At 33.1% G+C, this 15,894-nt stretch overlaps 1 protein-coding gene across 1 annotated transcript in view; it reads left to right on the top strand.

Annotated features, from left to right (window-relative positions):
• Window positions 1-15,894, top strand: part of LOC139493887 (uncharacterized) — a 452,812-nt gene that overhangs the window by 372,804 nt on the left and 64,114 nt on the right. Inside the window, exons 7-9 of the mRNA XM_071282052.1 lie at window positions 5,594-5,692; window positions 6,323-6,421; window positions 7,176-7,277. Coding sequence (XP_071138153.1) covers window positions 5,594-5,692; window positions 6,323-6,421; window positions 7,176-7,277 — 300 coding nt within the window. The remainder of the gene's footprint in view (window positions 1-5,593; window positions 5,693-6,322; window positions 6,422-7,175; window positions 7,278-15,894) is intronic.

Genomic DNA, 15,894 nt, shown 5'->3' with positions numbered 1-15,894 from the left:
CCACTCTTGTACTGAACATGACATGTAACACCTGATCATACATCATTCATTTACCACTCTTGTACTGAATATGACATGTGACACCTGATTATACAACATGCATTTACCACTCCTGTACTGAACATGACATGTAACACCACATCATACAACATTCATTTACCACTCCTGTACTGAACATGACATGTGACACCTGATCATACAACATGCCTTTACTACTCCTGTACTAAACATGACATGTGACACCTGATCATACAACATGTGACATAGCAATGACACTCTTATAGTCAACACCAACATGTGACATAGCAATGACACTCTTATAGTCAACACCAACATGTGACATAGCAATTTCACTATTTACCTCAACACCAACATGTGACATACCAATGACACTCTACCTCAACACCAACATTTGACATAGCAATGACACTGTTTACCTCAACACCAACATGTGACATACCAATGACACTCTTATAGTCAAAACTAACTTTTGACATAGCAATGACACTCTGATAGTCAACACCAACATGTACATAGCAATGACACTATTTACCTCAACACCAACATGTGACATACCAATGACACTCTACCTCAACACCAACATGTGACATAGCAATGACACTATTATAGTCAAAACCAACATGTGACATAGCAATGACACTCTGATAGTAAACACCAACATGTGACATAGCAATGACACTCTTATAGTCAACACCAACATGTCCTTAGCAATGACACTCTTATAGTCAACACTAACATGTGACATAGCAATAACACTCTTATAGTCAACACCAACATGTGACTTAACAATGACACTCTTATACTCAACACCAACATGTGACATAGCAATGACACTCTTATTCTCAACACCAACATGTGACATAGCAATGACACTCTTATACTCAACACCAACATGTGACATATCAATGACACTCTTATACTCAACACCAACATGTGACATAACAATGACACTCTTATAGTCAACACCAACATGTGACATAGCAATTTCACTCTTCACCTCAACACCAACATGTGACATAGCAATGACACTCTACCTCAACACCAACATTTGACATAGCAATGACACTGTTTACCTCAACACCAACATGTGACATAGCAATGACACTCTTATAGTCAAAACTAACTTTTGACATAGCAATGACACTCTGATAGTCAACACCAACATGTGACATAGCAATGACACTCTTATAGTCAACACCAACATGTGACATAGCAATGACACTATTTACCTCAACACCAACATGTGACATACCAATGACACTCTACCTCAACACCAACATGTGACATAGCAATGACACTCTTATAGTCAAAACCAACTTGTGACATATCAATGACACTCTGATAGTAAACACCAACATGTGACATAGCAATGACACTCTTTACCTCAACACCAACATGTGACATAGCAATAACACTCTTATAGTCAACACCAACATGTGACATAGCAGTGACACTCTTATACTCAACACCAGCATGTGACGTAGCAGTGACACTCTTATACTCAATACCAACATGTGACATAGCAGTGACACTCTTGTATTCAACACCAACATGTAACATGGCAATGACACTCTTATAGTCAACACCAACATGTGACAAAGCAATGACACTCTTATAGTCAACACCAACATGTGACATAGCAATTTCACTCTTCACCTCAACACCAACATTTGACATAGCAATGACACTCTACCTCAACACCAACATTTGACATAGCAATGACACTGTTTACCTCAACACCAACATGTGACATAGCAATGACACTCTTATAGTCAAAACTAACTTTTGACATAGCAATGACACTCTGATAGTCAACACCAACATGTGACATAGCAATGACACTCTTATAGTCAACACCAACATGTGACATAGCAATGACACTATTTACCTCAACACCAACATGTGACATACCAATGACACTCTACCTCAACACCAACATGTGACATAGCAATGACACTCTTATAGTCAAAACCAACTTGTGACATAGCAATGACACTCTGATAGTAAACACCAACATGTGACATAGCAATGACACTCTTTACCTCAACACCAACATGTGACATAGCAATAACACTCTTATAGTCAGCACCAACATGTGACATAGCAATGACACTCTTATACTCAACACCAGCATGTGACGTAGCAGTGACACTCTTATACTCAATACCAACATGTGACATAGCAGTGACACTCTTGTATTCAACACCAACATGTGACATGGCAATGACACTCTTATAGTCAACACCAACATGTGACAAAGCAATGACACTCTTATAGTCAACACCAACATGTGACATAGCAATGACACTCTTATAGTCAACACCAACATGTGACATAGCAATGACACTCTTATAGTCAACACCAACATGTGACAAAGCAATGACACTCTTATAGTCAACACCAACATGTGACCAGGGGTTAAGAAATTTTGTTAAAGCTCACTAGCCCAGGGCTCATTGGTAGCAGGATTTTACTAGCCCTCTTGAAAGAATTAATAGCCCAAAAAAACTGACCTACTAGCCCGAGTATGCCGTTTCCTGCAATAAACAATGAACTCTTTAAACTTGACAATTTTTATCCACTTGTATAGTGGATTGTTTTGCAAATTGGATACCCAAAACTTACAGTAACAAATATCCCATTAGCAGATATTATATTCAATTCGCTAATTGAATACTCATTAAATATACTGTAATAATGACTTGCTCAAATCTCGAGATGGTACAAGTCTTGACCACTTCTATACATGGTAATATAAAAGCATGCCTGGCATAAAAGGATTGGAGTAATTTTTATCAGATACATCATCATTTTTGTGTAAAAGAAATATCAGCTGGTTACATATTATGATCATACTTGTTTTCAGTTTTAAAAATTCGATTTATTAAAATAAATCAAATGACCATAAATATATATGTGAATAAATATCACCATCCATACTTTGTGTCTCTTATTTAGTTGTATAAACGAAGTACAGTAATATCCATGGTAAGCTAATTGTGCGCTATTAATACTCCAAACTGAGCACAGTCGCTAAACTGAAATTGTATTTGTTGTAAATTCTATTTCATTTGAATATCAATGAAGATAATCATAATCATAATGATGAAATATTATTGCATCAAGTTTAAGTTTTCTGAAGACTGTCAATGTATAGGTCATGGTTCTAGAGGCTTCTTCACAGTATGTAAAAACAACAAAATGGCTACCATAACATGCGCACATTTTACAAATTTATATCTGACAAAAGTCAGGTGTCTGCTGTTAAAAGGGGTTCACATTTATAATTCAATAAATTATTCAGAAGGAGGTACAATCTGGTTACATTATATTTCTCTGGTTGCATAAGCAATGTACAATACCCCTGTACTGAAAAATCGATATTGAAAGTACGGGATCCTGCAAAATCAGTTCAAATTCTGAGATTCCCAGATGACGTAGTCGAATCTGATTGGCTAAGATATAATAGTGATAAGGGGATTTTCCACTTTATATTTTGGAAACGCCAAGAAATTTTTGTTACTAGTCCGTCGGGCATATTGGGTTACAAGTTTTGGTTGCCCGAGGCCTCAATGTTGTAGTCCCGGGCGTCGGGCTAGTGGATTTTTTAACCCCTGGTGACATGGCAATGACACTCTTATAGTCAACACCAACATGTGACATAGCAATGACACTCTTATAGTCAACACCAACATGTGACATAACAATGACACTCTTTACCTCAACACCAACATGTGACATAGCAGTGACACTCTTGTATTCAACACCAACATGTGACATGGCAATGACACTCTTATAGTCAACACCAACATACATATGACAAAGCAATGACACTCTTATAGTCAACACAAACATGTGACATAGCAATGACACTCTTATAGTCAACACCAACATGTGACATAGCAATGACACTCTTATAGTCAACACCAACATGTGACATAGCAATGACACTCATATACTCAATACCAACATGTGACATAGCAATGACACTCTTATAGTCAACACCAACATGTGACATAACAATGACACTCTTTACCTCAACACCAACATGTGACATAGCAGTGACACTCTTGTATTCAACACCAACATGTGACATGGCAATGACACTCTTATAGTCAACACCAACATGTGACAAAGCAATGACACTCTTATAGACAACACCAACATGTGACATAGCAATGACACTCTTATAGTCAACACCAATATGTGACATAGCAATGACACTCTTATAGTCAACACCAACATGTGACATAGCAATGACACTCATATACTCAATACCAACATGTGACATAGCAATGACACTCTTATACTCAACACCAACATGTGACATAACAATGACACTCTTATACTCAACACCAACATGTGACATAGCAATGACATTATTACACTCATCACAAACAAGTTACAGATCACACTTATAGGCAATGCAAACTTGAAAAAAATAAACATGGCTTATTGCAGTTCTTTACTTATACTCACCACAAACATACACCATTGCTATATTACCCTTATACTCACCACAGACAAACACCATTGCTATATTACCCTTATACTCACCACAAACATACACCATTGCTATATTACCCTTATACTCACCACAGACAAACACCATTGCTATATTACCCTTATACTCACCACAAACATACACCATTGCTATATTACCCTTATACTCACCACAAACATACACCATTGCTATATTACCCTTATACTCACCACAAACATACACCATTGCTATATTACCCTTATACTCACCACAAACATACACCATTGCTATATTACCCTTATACTCACCAAAAACATACACCATTGCTATATTACCCTTATACTCACCACAAACATACACCATTGCTATATTACCCTTAAACTCACCACAAATATACACCATTGCTATATTACCCTTATACACAACAACTCATATGATATGAAGCAGCTGGTAGACACCCAACATTTTACACGGAAATACCACTAAATATTTTCTAAGCTTTGATCATTATTTTGAAAAGACACAAAATACTGTTAATCAGACAGGTTTAATGGACAACACATATTTGTTAGAATTATATAAAGTGGGGTCTCATTTTATTCGTAACACAGAACTGAATCAGATAGTAAAGGTTTTATTTTGTTTCTTGACAAAAAATTATTTTGTAAACATCTGATTTTAATGAGAAGTTGAGAACGAGTTGTGTTAACATCTTTCGTCAGATAATGTTAATTCTACAGATTTAATGTAAAACATCTTTTAAAAATAACAAATACTTTACAGAATTATATAAAGTGGGGTCTCATTTTTCTTGTCTCTTCTTACTGAATCAGAAAATATTACTCGTTTTAATGTTTCTTGAAAAAAGTTTTTTTTTTAACCTGACAGTTCTGATGGAAGTTCTGACATCTCACAATAAAACATGTAGTTTATTTGTTGTTTACGTAGAATATAAATACAAGTGTGACTGGTCATTTTATTCAGTTTTGACCACTGATTCATGTGATATATATTTTGTTTATATTTATTACACAACATTGTCCAGTTTATGACACAAGTTTTGATGTCTGTTATATGTTGATATTACAGGTTGGAAGGACACCATTAATGTGGGCGGCTCTGAGAGGACACCTGGAGGTAGTGACTTACCTGGTCACTCAGGGAAGTCAGTTAGAAGCTACAGACCCGGTAATGATAGATATAATCACCTTACTCTGACCAAACACCACTTTATACAGAATCTACACAAAATCATGTTGTTAATTAGACAGGTTTAATGGACAACAAATATTTGTTAGAATTATATAAAGTGGGGTCTCATTTTATTCGTAACACAGAACTGAATCAGATAATTAAGGTTTTATTTTGTTTCTTGACGAAAAATTATTTTTTAAACATTTGATTTTAATGAGAAGTTAAAGAGAACAAGTTGTGTTAACATCTTTAGTCAGATAATGTTAATTCTACAGATTTAATGTAAAACATCTTTTAAAAATAACAAATACTTGACAGAATTATATAAAGTGGGGTCTTATTTTTCTTGTCTCTTCGTACTGAATCAGAAAATATAACTCGTTTTAATGTTTTTTGAAAAAAGTTTTTTTTTTAACTTGACAGTTCTGATGGAAGTTCTGACATCTCACAATAAAACATGTTATTTATTTGTTGTTTATGTAGAATATAAATACAATTGTGACTGGTCATTTTATTCAGTTTTGACCACTGATTCATGTGATATATATTTTGTTTATATTTATTACACAACATTGTCCAGTTTATGACACAAGTTTTGATGTCTGTTATATGTTGATATTACAGTGGGGAATGACACCATTTATGTGGGCGGCTCGGGGAGGACACCTGGAGGTGGTGACTTTCCTAGTCACTCAGGGAAGTCAGTTAGAAGCTACAGACCCGGTAATGATAGATATAATGACCTTACTCTGACCAAACATCATTTTATACAGAATCTACACAAAATCATGTGGTTAATCCGACGGGTTTAATGGACAACAAATACTTGTTAGAATTATATAAAGTGGGGTCTCATTTTATTCGTAACACAGAACTGAATCAGATAGTTAAGGTTTAATTTTGTTTCTTGACGAAAAATTATTTTGTAAACATCTGATTTTAATGAGAAGTTGATGAGAACAAGTTGTGTTAACATCTTTAATTCTACAGATCTAATGTAAAATGTCTTTTGAAAATAACAAATACTTGACAAAATTATATAAAGTGGGGTCTTATTTTTCTTGTTTTTTCGTACTGAATCAGAAAATACTACTCGTTTTAATATTTCTTGAAAAAAGTTTTTTTTCAACTTTGATCATTCTACTGAATCAACATAAAATCATGTTGTTTGTCATACATGTTAAATGGACAACAATTACTTGTGAGACTTATATAAAGTGAGGGCTGCTATTATTTGACTTGTTACACATATAATTAAGACTTTACTAATCATTTTTTACCTGTTTTGTTTCACTGAATCAGAAAATATACATTGAATTTATATATCTTAATCTACCATTTAATAGTTTATACACAAATATAATTGGATATTTTCTTACCCAATGTTATATTTCTTACATTTGGTAAATTGTTTGACTCCTATCGTGATTTTGTTATCACACACCATTAACATGTTTATATTTTTATATTGTTATAGGGTGGACGCACAGCTTTACATTGGGCTGCTTGGAATGGACATATTGATGTAACAAAATTGTTAACAGATAAAGGATGCAGTCCTTGGGTGAAAACAAAAGAGGTAACATTCAGTTTTATTCTTATTAGATTGATAGATATTTTATTCTCTAAAAACTAAATACAAGTCAACAGAAAAAGTACAATTACAATATAAATACAAATACAATAGTTGAGAATAAACAGCTGCAGATAAAATATAATAAAGTACAACTTTTAAGTTTATGATGAAATACCTGTATAATAAACAGGTTAAACTAAATATGAAGAAATCAGTTTGTGCTTAACTTTTACATGGAGGGAAAAACCTTTTTATTAATACACTTAATGAATGAACACAGTTTTCTTAAGGAGGCTTGCAGGTACAAGATTTTCAGAAAAAAAGTTAAACAATAATTTTTCATTACAAATTGTATTTATTACCTTAATTAGTTATTACTTTATCATTATGGTACAAGAGTCTTTCCCAAAAAGCAATTGGTGTTGGCCTCAGGTGACTTTTAAAATGTAGATATCATTTGAAAAGCTCCAAATTATCTCCCTTTTGAGCCATTTTTGGCATTAAATTTTTTTTCAAAAAAGCTGTACATAAACTAAATAACTGTAAAATTTAAGCGATTTCTGTAATTTAGTTCTTTTTTTTATTTTGATATTATAACTATTTCCCTTATTAGGTCAACAGAAAAAAGGACATTAACAAAAATGTATGCTTCTTTCGAAGGCAGATTGTGAGCGGAAATGAACGGTGACCCCATTTAAAAAAAAAAATTAAACAAATGATTCAGACCCGCGAGCCCCCTTAAAACTGATTGTTTTTTGTCGAGCTTGCGACTTTAATCTCAGAAAGCTCGACATAGGGATAGTGATCAAGCAGTGGCGGCGGCGTTGGCTAACTTCTTAAAAGCTTTATATTTTAGAAGGTGGTAGACCTGGATGCTTCGTATTTTGTATATGGATGCCTCATTTTACGAAGTTTCCGCCAGTCACATTTCCAATGTCCTTGACCTCATTTTCATGGTTCAGTGACTACTTGAAAAAAACTTTTTTTTGTAATGTTAAATTCTCTTTTATAAGTAATAGTATAACTATATTTGGTATGTGCGTACCTTGCAAGGTCCTCATGCCCGTCAGACAGTTTTCACTTGACCTTGACCTCATTTCATGGATCAGTGAACATTCAACAAGGTTAAGATTTGGTGGTCAAGTCCATATCTCAGATACTATTGGAAGGACTTTAAGGTGTACAGTCCTTGGATGGTGTAAACTTCCCACTAACACCATACACCATTACACCATACACCATACACTATTACACCATACACCTTATACCATTACACCATACACGTTACACCTTTGCACCATACACGTTACACATTACACCATACACCATTCCCCATTCTATCTACACGATCCGAAATTACCCATAATGCAATTAAATTTCAACGACCACAAAATTATTTATTTGTTTTAAAAAACGAATTTTGATCACAATATTGCAAATTAATACATAAAATTAAGACTTCCGTGATCATGGTCATGTAAACAATACAGATCAAATACATGTATTTGTAAATAAAGTACGCATAAAACTTTGCTTGTATAAATTAAGCCGTGATCTGCCTTCCTGTAGAGGCTGTGTCTGCGCGTACACGTGTGGCCGAATTGGCCTCCGTTAATAAATAACGATATAGGTTTCACTGCTTTTATTATTAAGTTCTGGTCGGTTTTAAAATGTAGCGTAAATTTAAAAAACTTGGTTTTCAGATCAAGTCGACAAACAATGCAGAAAACGAATAGAACTAAGATCATATAAAATATTCATATATAATCATGAAAGCGATATTGGTGTACAGTTTACCGGTCAGGGCGAACTCTAAAAATCGAGTATACTCGGTTTTGCGAGTTTACGATCCCGTCGTGCAATAACTATTCATGCTTATGGCCAGCGTAATATAAATGATTATTATTTTTCTGCACCAATCAACAATACATTCATACATATCCTTTTTTATTCAATTAATTGAATTATCCACAAAAATTATAGCTTTCACATCTCATCTTCACTAAAAACTAAAACGAACGAACCTAAAAATATTCCGGTAAATTTTTGCAATTACTTTTTTTTTTTCCCTCCCTTAAAATGTCGAGATTGAAAACGCATTTTTTGTTCCTTTAAAGTACGATATGATGTATTATTTTAAAATGAAACTTGAATTTTTTTCCTCAAATTTGTGAAAAAAAAATCTCATTTTTTTTAAAGTAATAATCCTTATACGTTCAACATTCAAAGTTTTCGTTTGGTGTTAATAAAATGTATGTATCACTCAGTAAGGACATTGGTCCGCAGAAATTCAAGGTTGGTCAGGTTTGAGTGTTAACGATTCTCAGACCAACATATTTTTGGTCATGCCAAGTAATCCTTGATCACAACTCTGTTGGACCTCCTACGGCATCCATTAGTTATTAAAAAGATTAGATAAAAGAACATATAAACCTATCAAATGTAGTGACTACCGTTTTTGAAATAAAAATAGTGCCAGTGGACCACTCAAACCTCCTTTTTTGGCGCTTACAATTTTCAACCCTCGAATTAAGCTTTCCAAACTAACTAAAATTAAAAACTTGCTTTCTAACCGATCTTTTCGTGTACAGGACAGGCACCACTCGTTATTTTATAAGAAAAGCCTGCTATGGTCTAATACACATGCATGTTGTCTACTTGGGAGTTTCCGCACAAACACTTGACTCAGAATAAACATCAAATACGGCAGTGGAACTACCATTCATTTTTTTGGGCAAAGGTTACCGGGTTTATACGGAGTTCAAAATATACATGAAATATCATAACTCCGAGATTTCGATCTGTTTCATGCCAAGAAATTCTTGCTCAAAACTCTAGTGGTTCTCCTACGGCACCCATTAGAATATGATTTCATTCAACAAAATAATTTGTCCTGCATGTACGTATCGCTTTAAACACGGACATATACATGTACCAAATGGTGAATATGAAACAATCCATGTTTGACAAAGGTGTTGGGTTTTTTTTGGGTTTTTTTTCGTCAGAGAAGTTAAAATAAAATTCACCGGTAAATGGAGTTACACTGAATCATGGAAGTAATATTGTGAATCTTCTCAATTGAAGAATGATGGATTGAACCTGGCTTCATGGCAAGCCAAACCTCTCTCTCTCTTTTATAGACAATGTTAAAAATACCGCTATTATATGACAATAAAATTTGTCTTTATGGCGAATAATACACTATAAAAATCTTGAAATTATCTGCTTTTATTTGTATAAATGAAAAAAGAAAGTTGCGATATGATTTCCAATGCGACAATTCTCCACAAGAGACCAAAATGACACAGACATTTAACAACTATAGGTCACCGTACGGCCTTTAACAATGAGCAAAGTCCATAGTATGTTTCTTTTTATCATAATTGCAATATGATATTTTATAAGTTATCATTAGACTTCAAAATGTTGAATGAGTTGACACCGTATACTGCTAATTGTATTTTTTTATAAAACTCTGTGATGTGTACAATGGTGTAGTTTTGAGGGTATTCAACAGATTACACTCGTGTCACAGCATGTCCATGTATATCCTATAGGTGGTCATTCATGTTCAATAAACGAATGTAGGACAGAAAGTCACAGGACAAAAAGTCACAATTTAGTTTAGTTAAACAAATTTAATTTGTTCAAGTACAAATTGGATAAGACACAAAAATAAATAAAGGAATATTAAGAGAACTGAAACAAAAAAAATAAAATACAAAATTAATTCAACAAACGAAAAAAGGGAAGCATTTAACTTAGATGATGATTTGTGTGCGATCATGGTTTGCTATCTAGACAATTAGAATTCGATTTTTAGAATATATTTCTTTGAACAAGAAAAAAATCATTCTAAAGATAGTGTTGTGTTTTTTCTTGAACTATTATATATAAAGCAACTTTGTAATTAAAATTTATTCAATTTAAATCAATACAAAATGTCAATTATTATATATTTTGTCTCAGTCTCCATAATCACTAAAATGCACTATCCTTAATGTATTTAATAACATGGAACAATTCAGAAACATTGTTGAACATGTATTATTCTATTTTATTTAAACGTTGTTCTCATACCATTATAGTCATAAGCAATAAGGATATCCTAATCAATGTTGTTGATTGTGTAATTCACGGCTGAGTAGGTGTGTAATCGATGACACGTGCATGCCCGCATTATGTTATGAAAATTAAAAATATCTCTCTAAGTTCGGTTTTAAATATCTAAAAAATTACCTCAGGGACTCGGTCGGCAGATTTTTTATGTTAAACTTTTTAATTTTTTTTTTTTTTTTATATTTTTTGTCTGGACACTGGACACATTTTCATAGTAAATACTGCCCATGGACAATATCTACTTATTTAAATGTGTCCTGGACACAATTTCCTATGAAAATATGTCCTTAAGTATGAAAAAGAGTCCATGAACAAAAACATTATTCACTACCATAATATTGTCCAGGGGGGACATTTTTTCAGATCGAGGACATTGTGTCCACCAGGGCATCTTTTGATGGGATTTAAGTATTACATGATATCCATTGCCTTGTTATTACTGGACACATTTTAACTTTTAATTGCAAACTTTAATTAATTGTTATTTTGACATAGAGTTGTCTCATTGGCACTCATACCATCCTTATCTTAACATTTATATCTCTTAATATAATTATATACATGCATAATTCAAACTCAAATAAGTAACAGATGCTGTACAGTATTATTTTCCTTAAAGGACACAATTTAATAACATTTACTACAACAGTTTGTTCTGTAGATGGACCATATTTCATAACTGTCGCTGTAAAATGCTGTCCACTTAGGAGACAATATTTCATGGCAATGGACATTATTTATTTTCAATTGCCTTCTTCTCTGACATAACAAATATAGTAAAGTTCTTCGGACTTAATTTTACACTTCCTTCAATCAATTAAAAATACTGCTTGTAAATATATTGTACTGTAGCACATATTAGAACCTCACTTAAATCATGAATGGTCATGCTTTACGAATTTCTTTCACATTTACATGTATGACCCATTCTGTTTGGCTATATACAATGATATAGGTAGTGTTATACCTTGACATTTCCGGGTATTACAAATCAACATGTATATTAACGGCTCATTTTTTATAATGGCGTTAAATACCTATCTCTGATATAACAACATTTTTATAACATTCACATTTCTGAATGTTCTGTATATCAATTTCATATTTTATTGACCGAATGAGAATATGTTTATATGCAAGGAAGCATATTGAGTATCAAATTAATATAGGTGGTTTTTATTTATCTTGGTATTAAATTAAAGAAATTTGAAAATACTATTGCGTGTCAGGTATAAAGTAGACTTGTTGACTGTTAGCGGAGAAATAATATGCCCTGTACTAAAGAATATGAATGAATGAGACAATGACAAGTCTTGCAAAGGAACAAGATATAAAGCACATCGATTTCCCAGCCGGGTGCGTCTAAACACTCGGCTGCTAAGGAGTCCACTCTGTCTTAAACAGTTCACAAACGTTGTTTTTTTTGCACTAAATACTAATAAGGAGCACGCTTCAGCTAAACTTTTTTTCTTTCGGTTTCATTCTATCTACATAGGCAAAGTTGACTTTAGATATTTTACCAAATGATATGAAACATTTAAATATGTCACAAGTATTACTCAATGATATAAAAAAGAAGATGTGGTATGATTGCCAATGAGAAAACTGTCCACAAGAGACCAAAATGACACAGACATTAACAATTGTATGTCACCGTACGGCCTTCAACAATGAGAAAATCCCATACCGCATAGTCAGCTACAAAAGGCCCCGATATGACAATGTAAAACAATTCAAACGAGAAAACTCACGGCCTTATTTGTATAAAAAAAATGAACAAAAAACAAATATATAACACATAAACAAACGACACCCACTGAATTACAGGCTCCTGACTTGGGACAGCCACATCCATAAATAATGTGGTAGGGTTAAACATGTTAGCGGGATCCCAACCCTCCCATATTTTTTTTAAAATAATATTCGTCCTAAATATGCATGAAATGTTTGCCACTGGACGTTAGGCAATCAACAATCAATTGATCAAATTTTGCACTAACATAGGAATTCAACAAGTTAGTTAACTTTCTGAATTCGTTTTTGTGCAGAAATAAATTCCATAGAATATATTAAGTATGTAAATATATGCAAAGGGTATCTTGTGGTCTTGTGGTATAGTTTATATTAGATCAATCATTTGGCTGTTGTCTGCTCTTTGGTTGTTTTGTTGTCTCTTTTACACATTCCCCGTTTTCATTCTCAATTTTATCGTATGTTTATTTTTATACGACCGCAAAATTTGAAAAATTTTTCGTCGTATATTGCTATCACGTTGGCGTCGTCGGCGTCGTCGGCGTCGTCGTCGTCGTCGTCGTCCGAATACTTTTAGTTTTCGCACTCTAACTTTAGTAAAAGTGAATAGAAATCTATGAAATTTTAACACAAGGTTTATGACCAGAAAAGGAAGGTTGGGATTGATTTTGGGAGTTTTAGTCCCAACATTTTAGGAATTAGGGGCCTAAAAGGGCCCAAATAAGCATTTTCTTGGTTTTCGCACTATAACTTTAGTTTAAGTAAATAGAAATCTATGAAATTTTGACATAAGGTTTATGACCACAAAAGAAAGGTTGGGATTGATTTTGGGAGTTTTGGTTCCAACAGTTTAAGAATTAGGGGCCAAAAAAGGGCCCAAATAAGCATTATTCTTGGTTTTCGCACAATAACTTTAGTTTAAGTAAATAGAAATCAATGAAATTTAAACACAATGTTTATGACCACAAAAGGAAGGTTGGTATTGATTTTGGGAGTTTAGGTCCCAACAGTTTAGGAATTAGGGGCCAGAAAGGGACCCAAATAAGCATTTTTTTTGGTTTTCACACCATAACTTTAGTTTTAGTAAATAGAAATCTATGAAATTTTGACATAAGGTTTATGACCACAAAAGAAAGGTTGGGATTGATTTTGGGAGTTTTGGTTCCAATAGTTTAGGAATTAGGGGCCAAAAAAGGGCCCAAATAAGCATTATTCTTGGTTTTCGCACAATAACTTTAGTTTAAGTAAATAGAAATCTATGAAATTTAAACACAAGGTTTATGACCATAAAAGGAAGGTTGGTATTGATTTTGGGAGTTTTGGTCCCAACAGTTTAGGAATAAAGGGCCCAAAGGGTCCAGATTTAAACTTTGTTTGATTTTATCAAAAATTGAATAATTGGGGTTCTTTGATATGCCGAATCTAACTGTGTATGTAGATTCTTAATTTTTGGTCCCGTTTTCAAATTGGTCTACATTAAGGTCCAAAGGGTCCAAAATTAAACTTAGTTTGATTTTAACAAAAATTGAATCCTTGGGGTTCTTTGATATGCTGAATCTAAAAATGTACTTAGATTTTTTATTATTGGCCCAGTTTTCAAGTTGGTCCAAATCGGGGTCCAAAATTAAACTTTGTTTGATTTCATTATTTGATATGCTTTATCTAAATATGTACTTTGATTTTTGATTATGGGCCCAGTTTTCAAGTTGGTCCAAATCAGGATTCCATATCAAGTATTGTGCAATAGCAAGAAATTTTCAATTGCACAGTATTGCACAATAGCAAGAAATATCTAATTGCACAATATTGTGCAATAGCAATTAATTTTCAATTGGAGTTATCTTTCTTTGTATAGAATAGTAGTTGATAATATATGTTGGAAATTTACCAGACATGACTATGATGTCATTTTCTATTTTTATTTGCCAATAACTTTATGTAAATAACTTCATTGGAAATTTGCCAATATAAAATGTTGCTGATGAAGCTTTTTTTCCTTATCTTATCTAAAATGTTTTTAGATAATGTATGTTGGACATTTGCCAGACATAACTATGATGTCATTTTCTATTTTTATTTGCCAATAACTTTATGTAAATAACTTCATTGGAAATTTGCCAATATAAAATGTTGCTGATGAAGTTTTTTTTATTGTTTTATACAATAAACAATGTATATTCACTTTTACTACCAACCAATCTTTACCATTCAGTGATAACAAGCGCTTTATTTTACATTTTAATATCTTATGATGTATTTAAAAGAGTAGTTATTGTTGCAAACTCCATTAGAAATTTGAATTGATATCAGTTTTGGAAAAAGGGAAACAGGGATGTGAAAAAAAAGGGGGGGGGGTTTAAATTTTTCTCATTTCAGATTTCATAAATAAAAAGAAAATTTCTTCAAACATTTTTTTAAGAGGATTAATATTCAACAGCATAGTGAATTGCTCAAAGGCAAAAAAAAAACTTTTAAGTTCATTAGACCACATTCATTCTGTGTCAGAAACCTATGTTGTGTCAACTATTTAATTTTAGATTTAAAAAGTTTGAAGAAATCTTTAATTGATTTGTAAAATCTTGACATTTGTTTTGTGTAAAAAAAAAAAACATATAATGTCAAAAATTTTATCACAATCCAAATTCAGAGCTGTATCACGCTTGAATGTTTTGTCCATACTTGCCCCAACTGTTCAGGGTTCGACCTCTGCGGTCGTATAAAGCTGCGCCCTGCGGAGCACCTGGTTATT

Source organism: Mytilus edulis, chromosome 11 (genome assembly GCF_963676685.1).
Source record: "Mytilus edulis chromosome 11, xbMytEdul2.2, whole genome shotgun sequence".
In the NCBI taxonomy this organism is placed as follows: domain Eukaryota; kingdom Metazoa; phylum Mollusca; class Bivalvia; order Mytilida; family Mytilidae; genus Mytilus; species Mytilus edulis.
The sequence above is the reverse complement of the archived record's forward strand: the minus strand, read 5'-3'. Positions and strand labels throughout refer to the sequence as shown.